Source organism: Hippichthys cyanospilos, chromosome 4 (assembly GCF_059441005.1).
Source record: "Hippichthys cyanospilos isolate Australia breed blue-spotted pipefish chromosome 4, RoL_Hcya_1.0, whole genome shotgun sequence".
NCBI lineage: Eukaryota > Metazoa > Chordata > Actinopteri > Syngnathiformes > Syngnathidae > Hippichthys > Hippichthys cyanospilos.
The window spans coordinates 6,083,714-6,101,409 of record NC_142372.1 but is presented as its reverse complement, the minus strand read 5'-3'; the positions used below and the strand labels follow the sequence as shown (position 1 = coordinate 6,101,409).

At 40.4% G+C, this 17,696-nt stretch overlaps 2 protein-coding genes across 2 annotated transcripts; both read right to left on the bottom strand.

Annotated features, from left to right (window-relative positions):
* Window positions 1-3,295: 3,295 nt before the first annotated feature.
* LOC148424414 (growth arrest-specific protein 1) lies at window positions 3,296-6,577 on the bottom strand. Its single transcript, XM_088412186.1, has 2 exons — window positions 6,403-6,577; window positions 3,296-6,342 (listed from the first exon to the last, which is right to left on the bottom strand). The coding sequence occupies exon 2, from the start codon at window positions 6,253-6,255 to the stop codon at window positions 5,497-5,499; it is 759 nt and encodes a 252-aa protein (XP_088268312.1). The 5' UTR covers window positions 6,256-6,342; window positions 6,403-6,577; the 3' UTR covers window positions 3,296-5,496.
* A 2,150-nt stretch (window positions 6,578-8,727) lies between these two features.
* On the bottom strand, window positions 8,728-15,161 carry cplx3b (complexin 3b). The gene is made up of 3 exons (XM_088413666.1): window positions 14,767-15,161; window positions 11,984-12,071; window positions 8,728-11,190 (listed from the first exon to the last, which is right to left on the bottom strand). Exons 1-3 carry the CDS (start codon window positions 14,922-14,924, stop codon window positions 10,966-10,968), a joined length of 471 nt encoding a protein of 156 aa, XP_088269792.1. The 5' UTR covers window positions 14,925-15,161; the 3' UTR covers window positions 8,728-10,965.
* Window positions 15,162-17,696: the final 2,535 nt, after the last annotated feature.

Genomic DNA, 17,696 nt, shown 5'->3' with positions numbered 1-17,696 from the left:
GACAAAACCCATGCAGGCTTGGGAAGATCATGCAAACTCTACGTAGGAAGGTTGGAGCGAGGTGGATTTGAACTCTGTTCCCCGAACTGTGAGGCGAACGTGCTAACCACTGCGCCACCCAACTATTTCCATACAAGTAAAAATATATTTCCTAAAATAATCTCTCTACATAGCAGTCACACAAAGTGTAAAAATAATACAACTAAATCAAATGCCAAATAAAATCACACTAAATTAAGCAAAATTGTATTCAAATAATATGTTTTTAGTTCAAAACGGGCCCCTTGACATTTGGGGGCTCCATTTCCTCCAACTCAGCATAGTCCTGGTGTCTGGTAATTGACCTGGTATGTAAAAAATGTGACATTGTGCAAATATCAATTTACTCACTAGTCACAACGAGTTCAACTAAAAAAAAAAAACAAAAACAACTGAAAAAATACTCCTTGTGATGTTTGGATCTCTGTCAAGACAAACTTGGGTTGACCAGTGTTTTGAGACTTTGAGCGTCCCGCCGGGAGACTTTGTTCCCGGCTGGAGGTACGGAATTACAAACACATGCGAGAGAGTATTAAAGTGTTTCAAAAGATGCCCAGGAGTGGCATTATTGCAGGAAATAAAATCAAGCCATGAAAACAGAATCTTGAAGTTCTATCGCTTAATCTACGACATGACGTGTGGTTCTGGAAAAAAACATCAGCGAGTCAGTGGCTTGGGGGTCACGCTGCTGTGTTTTGACATCCAACCAGGCTTTGTTCTCAGCTTAATGGTGTTCACCTGGCACACTGTTAACAAATCACTCCCAGGCCGGAATTTAGTCTAGCAGCAACTGGTTGGACAACACTTAAATTCTGTGTGGGCCCTTGTCTTTAACTCATTCAGTCCCAAAGACATCTTTTTACATTAAAAAGAGTCCATATTTTCAATTTCCTGATACTATATAAATATATATATATATATATATATATATATATATATATATATATATATATATATATATATATATATATATATATATATATACTAAGTCTGTGGCTCTAGGAGTGTCTAAAAAATGGCTGGTACCAAATGAAGTACTTAAGTAATTGATTACTTTAGTTTATTACCGTATTTTCCCTACAATAAGTGACGGCAGATTATAAAACGCACCTTCAATGAACGGCATATTTTAAAAGTCACACCGCATTATAAGACTCATAGAATACAAGCTATAGTAGTGGCTGGGGTTGCGTTATGCATCCACTAGATGGAGCTGCGCTAAAGGGAATGCCAACAAAACAATGAGATAAGTTTTATAAAAAGATTATCATTTTTGTGCCTTGTCCACGTATGAATTGCCTCAAAACTGGATCATATATAGCATTTTATTTTATTTTCTAAGTCCAGTTCTTCAGAGTAGAAAAATAGTCTTAAAATGACGATTTTGGCTTTGGCGTCTATTTTCAAAACTAGGTATTTCTCAATTTGCTTTTTCAAATTGTTGCGTGTGTGTAATTATGAGTTGTTGTTTTTTTGTCAATAATAGTGATTACGTTTATTCACTGCCAGCCCAGTAAAAATGTATTTTTCACATCTAAAGCCATCAGTGAGATTGAATGAGTTTCGAATGTAAATGTATCTGTTTAAAGAGCTTTTGTCTAGCTTTTGTCTAGTATATATTTCCCCTTTTGTTGGCGGATATGTTTGCTTAAATTAATCCGTTTTATTTTCCAAGATCGGTCTTGCATCATCGACAAATAGTAATACTTTTTAGTAGTTTTTTTGTTGTTTAGTTTTTCTTTTCCAAACTTAATATTAGTTTCCCAAACTTTTCAGTGGTGACATCTTGGCGGGGGGGGGTCAAATTGTGGGGTTTGGGGCCGGGGACTTGACGCAATCCAGCCCCCCTGCACTGACACCATAGAGCAGGTCGCTCGTTCACTGCGGCTGGATGGTTATCATGAATGGAACATTGTACCTCCGAGAGACAAGAGCCTCCTAAATCCTGGGAGTCCCTCCCATTTTGGCCCGGTGAAGAGAGCGCGGGGGTCGGGATTGTGGGGTTATGGCAGGGTAAAATGAGTTTGTTTCGGAGAAATGCTGAATGCTGATAATTTAAAAAATGGGGCTGTGGCAAAGCTGTGTAACCCCCTTGTCCCCCCTTGCGCACAACCCTCAACTCACACATTTGCCCCCGAAGCTACTCTGCATGTGTTTGTTTTGATTTTACTCCCAGAAAACGGGGAAAGGGGTGGGGCTGTCGTTTGTGAGGAATTTAAGATGCATGGTGTCGGTCGAAAGTCCTGGACTCGAGACAATCTGGTTAGAAAGCTAAAAGGGCGGGAGGGGAGAGGGGTCTGCTGTATTTCAGCTTCTTTTGTTGAGCGTCGCGTAGACATTCAGGAGAGTGAAAGTTGCTTTTTTTTTTTCTTTTCAGAATAAACGTGCAATTAACGTTTTAAATGTTCTATTTACATTACATTTTTACTCAAGGCTAGCATCCAAGTAAGTTGAGGCTGCAAAAATTCATATATATATATATATATACTTTCAGCAAAAAAAAAACAATTCTTCATCCCATCAATCGTCAATTTTACACAAATAAATCCCATCTGTCAATAAAAAAAAATGTTTTAAATCATATATTACATATTAAAGTTTTAAATAAGTTTATCACTCTAAATATTAGAATTTGGAGTCATAGTAGAACAAAAAGAACCAGAACCAGCCCCCAAACATTTGCTGGTTAAATAAATGCCAATTTTCTCAGAATTATTAGTGTTAAAAATAATAATAATAATAATTCCTGTTGTTTGCAAATGAGCCCTCTCTGTGTGTTAGTTAAAAAAAATTGAGTGCGTTTTGTAAAGTTTACGTTTTAAAAAATTACTATTTTTTTTGTCCATACCGATATATATATATATATATATATATATATATATATATATATATATATATATATATATATATATATATATATATATATATATATATATATATATATATATATATATATACACAGTATATTATGTCATATATATTTTCAAAAAGAGCTTTTAAGGCACTGAAATTCCTCAACGGTGTCAAGATGACTTTACAACTTAACATCTTGTTTACACCGTTTTAAGAGTGGAAATGTTTATGTGTTAGTAAGCAATGAATTCATTAGACTTCTTTGAATCAACAACTTTGAATAAACAGCACCTGGCTTTAAAATGTTTAAAATACAGTATCCAGACTGGCTTTGGATGACATTCCTCCCCCTGATCAAATTCCTTAGTCATAGTGCGATTGAGTGAATACATTAAACATCAAATTTTCAGCTCACTTTTTAAAGTTTTATTCAAATAAAAAACATTCCGAACATCGGGACAGTAATCATGGCTTTTAAGCTACACTTGTTTTATTACACTGGCTTCTTTCATGTCATATAATCGTATATTTCTGTCAAATATAGGCTATATACATATTTTTCTCATATTCTGGCTTCATAATTTAACATTTACACACATAAAATTCATGGTGTCACAATTTCAATTGGCTGCATGACTACTTACAATCTGACCGTTTTTTTTTCAGTACGATGCGCATTTAAAACAAATGTAAACGGTACAATTTCAGACATCTGTGCGATGTTACAGTAAATACCGTTATCAGAATTCTACTCGAAGCATTCAAAATTCCAGTCCTCATTGCGACTTGTATAATCAAACAACGATGTTCAGCTTTTTCCGGCATGTCAGCAATGCATTAAAGAGTCACAAATGAAAGGAACATGTTTCATTTTGAGCTGCGATATTAGCATGTGATTCTGGAATGATTTGTACATATTATACAAGACAAAAGGGCACAAAATGGTATTTGCTTTAACATTATGGCATTTACTCCTCTCATTAATTCAATGGTGGAATAGATTTCAAGCTACATTGCGATTTTTAGATCCAGTTTCTGTTTTGGTTAAGTCAACAGAGGTGGTAAAACAATCCAGCATACTGGAGTTAGCAGGACTAAAACGGGGTGTCATTTAAAAGCGGCAAATTAGGGGAAGGAAAGGGGTGGGAAGGTGTCTTCTGAGAGGAAAAGCGCAATAACAATCTCACAGAAGGTGGGGTGAGCAGGCGAGGAAGAAGGCCGAGGGGCGGTTGGGGGGGGCTCCCGCACAAAAGTTGTGTGGAGTGTGGTGCTTCAGTTAATTTAAGCACTTGATCCTGTCCCCTGCAAATATTTGAAGTGTGGTTACCGGGACAAAAGTAGGAGAGTAAACAGACCAGGACAGGGCAAGGTTCAGTGTTTGTCCAAAGTCTTAATAAAGCTACACTCCAAGTACCATTGACACCAAGAGCAAATAAATGACAACCGCACGCAAGTGGACAATTCCTGGCAACTTATTTTAGCCTAGAATCAGTATTCTGGAAAGTCAAATTTCCCACGGCAAAGACTTCAAGGAGTCTAGGTTTCCACAGCATATTGCTGCTGTAGAAGATGGTTGGACCCCCAATTGAAACTACCAAAGAAAACAAATGTCTTCTGCAAGAGAGATAAAGTCCAAAGAAGAGTTTCTAGGAGGTTTCTGCAGCCTATCCTGGTATAGATGATGGTTGGACCTTCCATTCTAGAGGTCAAATGTTTTCAATCATGAAGAAAGCCAAAGTGATGGTTCTTTAAGTTTGGGCCCGTCACCCCTTAACCCTATTAAAGAAGTGTGAAATGTTGGTCTTTGAAGTTTGTCTGCACCTGTGCCATATGCTGGTGTAGAAGACTGTTGTTCTTTCTATTGTAGAAGAACATAGAAGAACATAGAAGAAGTCCAAAGTGATAGTTCTTGAAGGGAGCATGGCTTTGGAGGAAGGTTGGTCATTTGAAGATGGCACCGGATTGCAATGGTATCAAAGTTCTGTTCCTATACCATGTGCAGGTCTAGAAGACATCTTCAATCGTGAAAAAATCCAAACTGACAGTTCTTGAATGTTTTTGAGGTTAGTAGTTCTTTCAACTGAGATGTCACCAAACTGCAAAGAGGTCCAACTAGAAGAAGAAGTCTTCAAAAAGTTCTTGAAGATTTCTGTGTTTCTGCAACCAGAGGCAACCAGATGATTGGCCCCTCCACTAGGGAACTCAACCATAAAAAAAAAAACATTCAGATGCCTGTCAGTCAACCTTAGTTTTGAGAATTCAAATGCTTTAATCTAAAGCGCTGACAGAAAGAAAAAAGAAAAAAACAAAATCCCTCTGCCAGGTGAAGCTCTTCTCTGGTCAACTGCCTAAACCCAAAATTCATGGAGGTTTAGATGTTCCTGTACCAGTTGCTGGTGTGGAGTATGCTTGGACCCCCACAATCATAGAAGCCAAATGTCCTCAACCACGACGAAGTCCATTTGTCATCTAGTCAACCTTGATTTTAAGGAAAAATAATCCGAAGCGTTGACAGCAAGGCCCATAGGTGAAAACCAGCATCACCTCCTCCACTTCAGCAGCGCTTGGAGCCGACGTGTCCCTCAAAGAATAAATCCAAGAGTTTCACAACCAAATACATCCCAGAGGAAGAAACAGGAGCGTCCTCAATACGGACAACCTTTGAGGAGCCGCAGAGTGGTCACTGTAGACGTCATCCCTTTCTTGTCTGGCGTCATAGTCCTCGTCCTCATATGTGTCGTCCACCTCTGGCTGGTCTGAGATGACGCCGTGGTGGTCCCCGATGGAGCAGAGCTTGCTCATGTTCTCCTTGACCACCTCGCAGAAGGGCCTCCCTTCTCCGTCGCAAACGCAGCGGTTGAGGAGCGCCCCGTCGGGGATGTACAGCATCTGCTGGATGGTGGCCTTGCATTTAGCCGAACACTTGCGTCCATTGAACAGCTGTCCGCAGTAGGACAGGTAAGCGTCCAGGGAAGCTTGACAGTGGCTGTCCTCCACGCAGCGCTGGCGGGCCTCCATGCAGCCGATCCCCCCGCCGCCGTCATCCGGGTAGCGTTGCGGTATACACGGCTGGATGGAGCGCTTGGCCCACAGGCACTCTGGGTCCTGGCCGCACTCGCAGCTCTCCAGATCGGGCCCGCCGCGTGTGCGGTTGAGGCGGATCAGTGCGTTGATGCAATGGCTGGGGCAGTGGCCCCTGGTGCCTCGCAGGTTCCCCTCGCAGGCGGTCAGGTACTGACCGTAGGCCAGCTCGCACTCGGGCTCGGCGTGGCAGCGCAGGACGGCCTGCCAGCAGATGAGCTGCGCATCCAAGGCCACCAGCACCCACGGGAGAAGCGCCAGGGCGCTGCACCAAGATCTCATGCTTGGGGGTTAACTGGAACCCTTCCTCCAGCAGCACATCATCAAAGCTCACGGGCTATAAAGCGGACTGAAATACCTCGCAGAGTCCTGGAAAACACGTCATGAAGTCACCACGCGTGGGTGCAAAAGCCGAGTGCATGAACTCACGCTCTGGCAAAAGTTCTCCTCTTCCAGCCCTTACGTCCGCGGTGCGTTCAGGAACAAGCCGATACCCATCTGAAAAAACAAGCTGTAAAAAGTATCCAAATTCTCCTGTTCTGCGCGAGTCTCCTTTGTCCTTCGCGTTCTCTCTCTGTGCTGTTACGCTTCGCGCTCCCCCGAGCTTCCCTCACAACACCCCTCCCCCAAGAAAGAAAAGTTTTACATGCACCCCCTCCTTCTCTCGCTCTCTCTCGTCCTCTCTCTCTCTGTCTTTTTCTCTCCCTCTCTCTCTTTAACCATCTCCCTCTCTTACTCGCTGCGTCTCTCGTTCTCTCTCTCTCTCTTGGGTGCACATTTCTTTCTCATGAACCCCCCCCCCCCCCCCCCCCCCCACACACACACACACACACACACACACACACACACACACTCTCGCTCTCTCTCTCATGGGACCACACATTTCTCTCTGTCTCTCACTCTCTCAATCACTCTCTCATCTCTCACACATTTTTTTCTTATACACACATCTTTGACTGTCTGTCTTTCAGTCTCTGACACTTGTTCTCTCTCTTTCTCTCTTTCACACACACACACACACACACACACGCTTTCTCTCTGGCAGCCGATTGGTTGCCGTTGAGTAGACCTAAGCAACTCTAGTCTGTGCACAAATCCTCTTAGTAAACCAGCCATGATATGCTTCCACTGGGTACCAAGAACCCCCCCTAAACTAGTGCATGACTGAAACCCATACACAAGTAACAAAAATAAAATAGTAACACACACACACTCACGGCAACATTAGACACCGCTGTGCTCATAAGTTGACATACCCCTAAGATATGTTAACTGTTCATCTATACAGCCTTTTATGTGTAAGAGTCCAAAGACATACTTGTATTCATATATTTATATGACTAGTTATTTGCATTACATGTAAACTTAAATGCATATTTTTCTATTAATGCTTTCACGTGGGCATTTAGAATACATTATGCACATGTGTAAACTTGTTTGCCTGTCCATTCCTGTGAATGAATAATTTTGGAAAAAAAAAAAAAGTTTGCATACAAATCTCCATGTCAACCAATGCATGGGTTGTATTCACCTGTCTGGCTATGCACAGTGTAAAAATAATGCTCCTTAATCATATCCATAAGGAGGCTACAAATGTGTAAAATTGAACTGGGGAGTAAAAGTTTTCCCTTTGTAACTTTCCACAACTAAATAAGTCTTATGCTTAGTCAGCCTTCATACATACCAGTCCTCTCATATCGCCAAACTCTTTATGATGGCCTCGTTGCTGAGGGTCTTCAATTTGGCAATCTCTTTTAATTGTCACCCCCTTGCCCCCCCCTCCTCTGTTGCTGTCACACATTCCTCAGCCTTGTAGAATGGTATTTTCTGGCCCGTTTCACAGCCATTGTGTCCAATTGGCCATGCGTCGGCCCAGCGTCTCCCCACACGGGGGACTGTTCTCGCAACACGTCCGTCAATGGAGAGGGCCTTCTGCGCCAATATAATTTACAGCTCTCCCCTTTCACACTGCACTTGAAAACTAGCAATAGCTCGGGCTTTACTGCTATTCACATGCTGATTAAACTGATTTTTTTTCTTTTTTTGAGGGGGGGGGGGGGTACATTTTCACATGTGTCTGCCACTGGGAGGGCCTGGCAGTTTGTACAAAATGGATGCCAGGTTCAAGAGTGCAAATAGACAGATCAACAGTCTTGGATACAGAATAGCATGCTAGCATAACAAAGTAAATGTACGTTCGTCTCTTTTTTTCCCAGGAGTACTGTATTGTTTCAGTTTTGATTCTTTGACAAAACCAATGTATGTAATTTAGCAACTAATAGATTTGAATCTTTAGCAAGCTTAACATAAACTTTATTTAGTCTGTAAAAAAAAAATCAACATTTATTTTTGGGCAGAATGAGTGAATTGAGGCTACATTTAGCTCTTGCTTGCCTTTTATCCTTACAATGATCATTCTTGCAGTCTTTATACTTTTAGAGACATTTTTGTTTGATGATGTGCCATAAAATTTTGTAATATAAAGTGTCTGCTTTGCCTTAGTTAAAGTTGGAAAGCACTGAGCTAATTTGGACAACAATGTAAAAAGAATTCTAATCAATATACTGTATTCGAATCCACAAAGTAGTAATACGTCATGAATCTCTTTGTAAATAATTGTCGCCCCCTGTTGTTCATTAGTGTTAATGGCGGTTCTGTGTAAATGCTAAATAATTCTGTCCATTTGAATATGTTAATCATTTTATTTTCATCTAATGTTAACATAAAAAACGGATGAATAGCACACCAATGAAGAACATTATCCCAAAATATGTTTATTGCGGTTGAAACTCCCATCAGAAACAGAATGACAGAAATATTTGAGGAAAAAAAAAAACAACAAAGTACGCTCGTACAAAGCAAGCAAGTCTCGTGGCTTATGGCTTCACTTCCCCCGCAAACATTATTATTATTCCTGTCATCGATATTACAGTAGATATTTTCTTAGTAGCAATTTCAAAAAATTACTTACTGCTACTTTTTTATTGTATATTTCATGATAAGCATCTACTTGTCTATCACCGTCACGTGACATGAACCACAGTAATGAGATTTTCCTCAGCGTCCGTTCATTTATTTGGCGGACAAAAATATTGAGACACAACCTTTCATGGATTATTCAAACAGTATGGACCTTTTAGATGCTGAAATATGGTGAAAAGGAACATTTCCAGCTGTCCCAATATTTTTGTCCATGTAGCGCTGCCCCTCTTTGCAACTGGTTAACAACACATTTGCTTAGAAACAAACATACACACATCAGTTTATATGCAAAAAAAAAAAAGCTAAATGCGCATTAAAATAAAAAATAGTAAGATGGATACCACTTTTACAATAGGGTCTCATCTGATTATTAATGAGCTTCTTAACACGTTGTATTACCTGAATACAGCTTATTACTGCTTCATAAAGGCTTTATAACTGCGTTACACACATAAATAAGGATGCCCCTATTGTAAAGTGGTCCGAAGAAGCGTATATTGCCATCGCTACACAAAACGTCCACGAACAACAACACCACAATCGGATCCCTCCAAAAACGACACCGTGAGGCGTCGTCGTTAGCATTAGCGCTAACGAGGTTTACGAGGACACCACTCAACTTGACGACAGCTAATCCACTGGCACGAAACGGCACCGCACAATGAGCTCAGCGTGTACACACAACACAAATATTGCCGTTATGAGGACACAAACATTTGGACACGTCGCGCTTTGGCCTTTAAAAGCGTTTATACTTTTTTTTTTTAGCAGCTTTGTATGTATTTCTATTACTTGCATGTGCAGCACAAAAACAGGCTTTCCCACCTTGTTGTGAAGGCTCAATTTCGGAAAAAGTAGGAGAGCTTTGTCTTTGCTCTCATGTATTGCACACGGTAATGTCCCTAAAGTGACACATGGCTTATTTGCTTTTTAATTTGAAAAATAAACTATGAAAAAAATAGTTAAAAAGCTTCTAACATTTGGCAAAGTCTTGTTGCTATTTTTGTGCTTTTCCAATGCTTTTCCCTGCAAAAATCTATCTTTAGTATCCAAATTTAACACATTCAATTCCAGACGTATTTTTACATGTTTTTTTAAGAGTCCAGACATTCAATCCCATGTAGTTATTTATATTTTACATTTTTTCCCCCAAGTGATTGGCAGAAGTATGGTCTAAAATTGACTTTTAATGAATTAAGTAATCAGTTACATAAGTGTGGTGCAGAAACCCACTCCTCGAGGGGCGCTAATATATATATATATATATATATATATATATATATATATATATATATATATATATATATATATGTATATATGTATATATATATATATATATATATATATATATATATATATATATATATATATATATATATATTTGTATATAAAGCCTACCTGTGTTCGAATGTATGGACTCTTTAAAAAAAGAATAAAACGTAAAAATATGTCATTAGTTTTATGTGTTAATAGAATTCTCCAAATAGGGTGTTTTTGTCAGCGGGATTAGCTGCTGATTGGTCTCTGATGGAATGTGATTTGCCATCCTATGCGTTCAAATACTCTGAGTTTAGGCAAGAAAAAGAAAGGGAGGACTTTCCCTACACAGACCATCGGTTCCTCAAAGGAAGAGCTTCTGAAAACTGAGGAGAGCGCTCAAGGGAATGTTCACAAAGTTCAGATTTTGAAGTACCAAAAACCTTTCACTTCTTTTGTTGAAAACGCCCCAAAGAATTAAACAAATAAAATAAAATGCATCATTTGTTTGGGGACAACCGATCAGAGCTTAGCTGTGTATTTGGCGCCGCCCTTTTGGTATGCTATAATTAGGTTTGGTACGTCAGTATCAGGGTACCAAAAAAAAAAAGTTTTTTTGAAAACACTCCAATACGCAAAAGTAATCCAAATAAACCGTTTTTTAAAATGAATAAACAATGCAAACACACGTTTGCGCGACTAGGTCCTCCCTCCCAGAAGCTCCGCCTTGAACAAATCTTATCTCCCCCGACATCACATGAGGCTGCAGTTCTCCGTCTGCTTCTTGAGGTCCTCCAGCGTGGCCTGGGCCTTGTCCTTCAGCTGGTCCATGTCCACGTTCTGCAGGTTGGACAGCTGGCCCAGCACCGACTGCTTGTGCGCCTCCTCCTGGTTGTCCTCGGCGATCATCTTGGCCAGCTCGGTGGGCAGGACCACGTCTTCGCCAGCCTGCTGGATCTGGGTCTCGTCCAGCTCGTTCTGGTTGGGTCAAAACATCCCGATTGTACTAGATTAATGATGTCCAAAGTACGGTCCGCGGGCCGGTAGAGGGGCCCAGCATTCATACTCTTTTTTTTAAAAAGACAAAAATATTTTTTGTTGGTTTTTCGGCATGTGTTTATTACGATGAAGTCAAGCGGATGTGGTTTTAAGTTTTTGACGTTTTAAGAAATACTGAACAAAAATTAGTCTTCTGTTAGTCTAATATACAATATATTTAATATACTCAAATAGCCGACAAGGAGAATTTAAATGAAGAAAATTGCACCCATGAAACAAACGTACAAAGTGTGTTTATGCAAAATTTACATCAGCAAAGAAAGTTTAGACAGCTGCCCATCCATTCATTTACATTCTTAATGTATCAAATGTATTTAAAATATCTGTTTTCGTGAACATAAAACTGGACGGTCCTCCACAAACCTAACGCATATACTCTTTTAAAGTTCATGTCACAATTAAAACAATCACGTTTTAAACAAAAACCAAATCGTTTTGTAAAGATGCAGTTGAACCGTCTACCACAAACAATGCACAGTTTTATAAATTTCACATCATGGCAAAATTCAATTCAAACGTACACATTTTCACTAATACTATCAAAGACAATTTACGCCTGTGAGCCTACAAAGTAAAGACAATTGGAATGTACGCACTTTTGTTTTCGTAAACATTAGATATCTACGTTTGTGATGAATATAAAAAGCAATTTAGTAAATATTTATAAATAATTTGTAATGTTTACTACAACATCAATGGAAGTTTCGAATACCTTTGGTAGTCGGTACTTGTCCCGAAAGTGACTCCTCACTGTGGCTCGCTCTGCTTTCTTCTGGGCAAAATTAGCCTCTCGTTCTTGTCTGTAACACAGTATAACATGTTCCTAGCATTGCTAATATTCTCAAGACAGATTTGTAATTAGCAATTCCTTCCTAATATTGTGAAATTTTCATTAAGTTTGGATTCATTTAGTTTAGCAGTGTAGGTGATTCTATTGCTAATGAGCTAAGCTAGCTTGATCACAAGTTAGCCATGTGCTGAAACAAACTCATAACTGCCTTCACTGATTGTGTATACTTAGTTTAGCTTAATTTTGGTACGTGTGAAATCGAAGTGAATGTTTCTTTTATATTAATTTATTTTTGATGTATTTAGTTCCGTCACATAGAAGATTGTATTGCTAGCGAGCTAAGTTAGCAAGATCACATCCATATGCCAAAACAAACTCATCATAACTACACAATTTTTGATATTATCTTATTTTGTTTACTTAATTTAGCCTATCTGATTGGTGCTATATCACATCCGATATTTAATTGACATTAATTTTGATGTATTTAGCGCAGTCGCATAGAAGACTGTATTGCTAATGAGCTAAATTAGCTAGTTCATGAGTTATCCATACGCTGAAACAAACTCATCATGCTAACTGAAGCATTATTCTGACTTCACTGATTTTGTGTACTTAATATTCCACAAATGCAATACTAATCCGATTGCTTGTCCGTAGTCCACTTCACTGAGTGGCTTCTGTCAGCAGAGGGCGCCCTTTCCTTGAATCCAAACCTCGGTGAGGCCTTTACGCCCCAGTTGGCTCTCAGTCGTCCCCCATCACAATTGCTTAATTTGCTAAGAGGCCTGTGTGAGACACGGCAAGTCAACAAAGCTGACATAACGTCGGCCAGATGTGGCGTGTGAGCTCACAAACGGAATACGGAGACCCCGCACACACATACACGCACGCACGGCGGGGGAAGTTGCTCGCCTGTGAGGATCACATCCTCTGAAGGCGATGCACCCAATGTGTCAGCGCAAGGTCGTTTTTTTTTCCTTTTTTTGAGATATGCTGTCACGTTAGGCCCGAGCTGGCAAAACACCAAATCCCGAGTAGGCGGCCGTCTTGTCAAAGGCATCACGTGACACCGGCCGGGATGGTGGCCTCTGACGTTGATGACTCCATGTCTTCACGACATCGCTAAACACGTCTTCTTCATGCTCATGTTTAGCGCCTTGGGCTAGTAAGTCACTCCGCTAAAAGGTCACGTGACTGCGGCCTTAGTGAGCGTGATGCTTCTCAACAGCGGAAAACATCCGAGGTATTTTACGCGTTTTGTGCTAAATATGCGTATTGTGTTTTACAACAATACTGACCATATTTACAGCAATACAAACCATATTTAGAATTTCATGAGCCTGTGGTTTAAATAGCCAAGTTAATGATGAAAATATAGAACGTATACCACGTCGATTACAATCAAACGAACAAGCCCCGCCTTTCAATATATTATTTTTTGTCCTAGTTTTTGTCCATGTCCTCTTTCTGGACGCTTCTTCTTAGCTGACACTCTATCTTAATATGGATTACAAAAAATGTTTGTTTTTTTTTTATTTTCTCTTATCGCTGAAACCATTTATTTGCAAATGTGTTTTTAATTTAATTTTTTTTTTAATCATTTTTGCAATTTTGAAATAAGTTAAACATGTAACCTTTGACCTGCAGCATTGCTTTGGTGTGTCACATGGCACAGAATGTGGAAAACTCCAACTTGGCATCACTAGTCACTTAGCAAGCAATTCCATTTCCTAAATGACCTTGGTGACCTCTTGCATGCTAATTTGGTACGTTCAGTACGATACATACAATATTTCGCACCCTAATTTGCTTTGATTTATCACTACTTTTAGACATTAATGTTTTACTTGTTCTGCTCTTCATATTTTACAAATTTTTTGCTATGTCTGCTCATTTTTGACGATTTTACAGATTTTAGGCAAAATAATCACATTTTGGACCATGTTTACAATCTAAAAATATGTTTGTTATTTTAAACGGTGTTGTATTACAAATGTATTAACTGGATTACTGTATTTTTTTGGAGGGGGTGCATTTTAAAACCTTACGAGTTTTGGGAAAATGAAACTTCATGAAGCACTTGTGATATTGCTCTTGTTTAAAGCATAAAAGCCAGTACACTGTATCTTTACCTCAGGAGCACCATCTAGAGGAATTAAATAACATAAGTGCTTCATGAAGCTTCGTTTGTGCTTCATCCAGAGGGAACATGAAATGTAACACTTTTGCTCATTTTGAAAGTTTTCACCATGATTTTTGACATTATTTATATATTTTTTTTCTTCTATGTCTTTTGGGGGGAGTGGGGGATTTTTGCGAGCGCTTTTTCTCATATCATTTCAACGGTCTTATGCTCAGAGTTTCAATTTTATTTGTGATGACCTTGTGCATGGTGTCCTCCAGCATGCCATCACAGTCCAGATTGCACAAACAGTTCATTCATCTCATACTACACACTGGTGCAATTTTACGCGTTTAGACTTTCCTTATTTAGACTGCGATTGGTGCACGCGCACAGATTATCCGCGTGCACCAATCCTTGTCAGAGTGGAAGCGCGAGGATGCGCGCGTGCGTTTTTTCGTGCGTAAAAGACATCTCGTTGTCTTTTGACGCACGCAAACGTCCTCGTTTATTTCTCCGCCGATCCACGAAACCAAAATCATCCTCCCACCTTTTTTTTTTATGTCGCCTCTAGACTTACTTCTCTTCCTCTAACTGTTGCTGGTACTGCTCGAACTCCTCTTGGGTCATCCCCTGCGCCGCCGCTTCCGTTTTCTCGCCTTCGGGTTTCTCCTCCGTGAGGCCGCCGGTCAAGTTCTTCAGCTGGCCCCCCACCACGTGCTTCACCATAAAAGCCATCTCTCACCTTTTTTTTTTTCTTTGCCGAAGTTGGACTCCGAAATCGATGATGGCAGCTTGCGTGAAATCCAGCGAAAAAAAAAATATGATGGAAATAAAAAAGCCCCACAGTGGTTGCGGGGGGAGGTGGAAAATGAGCAGAAATGATTCCCCGCTGGACGGCGCGTGCAGTCAGATCGGAGGATGAGGAGCAGGAGGAAGAAGAGGAGGAGGATGCTTGTGAGTCAACAAGTTTGGCGCTGCCCCCTACCAATCGCGTCTCGCGTTTTCCGCTCTGCCGGCCCTCCCTCGCGTGAAGCGGCGATGCGCGCGGGGACGGAGCGCGGGTGCGGCAGAGCACCGATGGACTGGCCCCACGCCGGACACCACGTTGGGTACAGGGAGACTTCAATGGGACGAAATGGGAAGGGTCACACAAGGTCGTAAGGGTCAAGGGGTTTGAGCAAGGGGTCCGGGTGGTTTTCAAACAAAGTCATTTTCTCAAATTTGGATATCTTCACCCAGGGTCTTCTCATTTTTGGTTATTACCAACCTTAAAACTCATAACAAAATTGTTTTTGGTTTTTTTTTTATTGGGGGGGGGTGATTTGATTGATTGTGAGGCAATTTTCAAACATTTAAACATTTCCATCATTATAAACAAACTTTTTTGTACATTTTCTGATTTTAAGTCTTATTTTTTTAATCCATTTTAATTCTATTTATATGTTCTTTTTGACGTTTTTTTTCATTATAGCGATAGTTTTTCCAATTCTTCTGGCAATTTACAAGACACATTTTTACGTTTTATTATCGTTTCGATCACATTCCCCAAATGTTGTAGTTTTTTCTTCAAAACTCACAAATTTTCACCAGTTTCCAATTTTTCAAACTTGAATTCACAATTAGGGCGGTGCGGTGGCGCAGTGGTTAGCACGTCCGCCTCACTGTGCAGAGACTCGAGTTCGAATCCACCTCGCTTCCCCCCTGAGTCCTTGCGGGTTCTGCCCGGATACTCCTGCTTCCTTCCACATTCCAAAAACATGTATGGCACAGATCAGACATGCTAAATTGTCCTTAAACGTGATTGGGTGCGTGAATGGTTCTTCGTCTCTGTGTGCCCTGTGATTGGTTGACGGCCCATTCAGGATGTCCCCACCTACTGCCCGAATGTGAGCTGAGATAGGTACCAGCAAGGCTGCGACCCTTGTGAAGATAAATACCATATATACCGTATTTTCCGCACTACAAGGCGCACGGGATTATAAGGCGCACCCCAATTAATGACATGTTTTAAAACCTTTCAATCACATTATAGTAATACTCAAATAACAATAATAACTCAAATTATAACTCTAAACCCTCAATAGCATAATAACTCAATGTCAATATGACCAACCATGTTCAACTGTAAACACATAAAAGAAACAGGTAAAGCTTACTTTTTCACTTCATTCCTCATCTACCAATCCCAATCTCAATATTGATCCATATATAAGGCGCACCTGATTATAAGGCGCACCCTCAATTATTGACACATTTTAAAACTTGTTCAACTGTATACACACACATAAGAAACAGGTGAAGCTTACTTCATCACTTCATTCCCCATCTACAATCTCAATATTGATCCATATATAAGGCGCACCAGATTATAAGGCGCACCATCAGCTTTTTAAAAATATCAAGGCTTTTAGGTGCACCTTATAGTGTGGAAATTACGGTATATAAAATATTCTATAACATAATAACATGAACATATTGAGCGTATTAAAAAAACGAGCTTGGTTTCAAAAAGGCTTTCATGTCCCATTGCAAGAAGTTTGACAGGTCGTCGGCGACGCAGCGACATCGGCGCGACACCTCGCCTGGCCTACTTTTCTCGGCTCCACACTCAACGCGTCTGCTGTGTTTTTAGTGTCAAAGGCTTAGCTGGATACCTGGAGGACTAGCGGATGACTGAAAACGCTCCGCGCCGCACAACAAATAGCGACATATTATACGTATATCTGACACGGATGAAAGTAGCGCCGAGGCGATAACGAGCCCAACGGTTTGACAGCGAGTCCCGTTGGCCCGACCCGGTCTCCGGCAGCAGCTGCACCGCGACGGCGGATGGCGATGGCGGCGTAACGAAAGGCTCCCGGATGAGCGCAGAAACAACATTACTCCCAGAATCTAAAAATAGACGCGTGTCAAGGCCCCCGCAGCCTTCTGCTCCGCTTTAGTCGTCTTTTCACTGCCTGTTTCCCCTTTTGACTGACGTCTGCGCGCAAGCTGATCATCGACATTAGATGCCAATGGGTGGTGAACGACAAAACTACAGCGGGTTTGTGCCCGCTAGGATGATGTCATCAAAAAACGAAATCCTTCAGTGTCTTACATCAAGTTCCGTCATCGTAGGATAGATAAAATGTTCTTCCTATTTTCGGAATATGCTGGAGAAGTTGTCATCCTAGTCATCAAATGAATAGGAAATTTCTCAATAGCGTCTAGGTTTAAACTAGGGTTAGGCTATCAAAGTTAGGTTCATGGTAAGGATTATGGTTTCAAACTAGTGTTAGGGTTGCAATCCAGAGTTTCAGATGAGGATAAGGTTTCAAATTATGGTTTTCAACTAAGGTTTTTAGTTTCAATCTAAAGTTTCAATCTAGAGTTTAGGGTTCATTATGGGTTTCACACCTGTGTCAGGGTTTCAAACTAGAGTTTACTTAGGGTTTAAAACTAGGGTTAGTGTTTCAATCCAGGGTTTCAAACTAGGCTTTGCTTTTCACTCAGGTTTCAAAATAGTGT

What these genes read in the sequence shown, in the direction of transcription:
- LOC148424414 (XM_088412186.1), bottom strand. Translation starts at nt 6,255, where the DNA reads ATGAGATCTTGGTGCAGCGCCCTGGCGCTTCTCCCGTGGGTGCTGGTG.
- cplx3b (XM_088413666.1), bottom strand. Translation starts at nt 14,924, where the DNA reads ATGGCTTTTATGGTGAAGCACGTGGTGGGGGGCCAGCTGAAGAACTTG. An exon ending in CAACAGTTAGAGGAAGAGAA is followed by an intron (nt 12,072 to 14,766) that starts GTAAGTCTAGAG and finishes ACTGTGTTACAG; the next exon opens with ACAAGAACGAGAGGCTAATT. An exon ending in ACAAGTACCGACTACCAAAG is followed by an intron (nt 11,191 to 11,983) that starts GTATTCGAAACT and finishes TGACCCAACCAG; the next exon opens with AACGAGCTGGACGAGACCCA.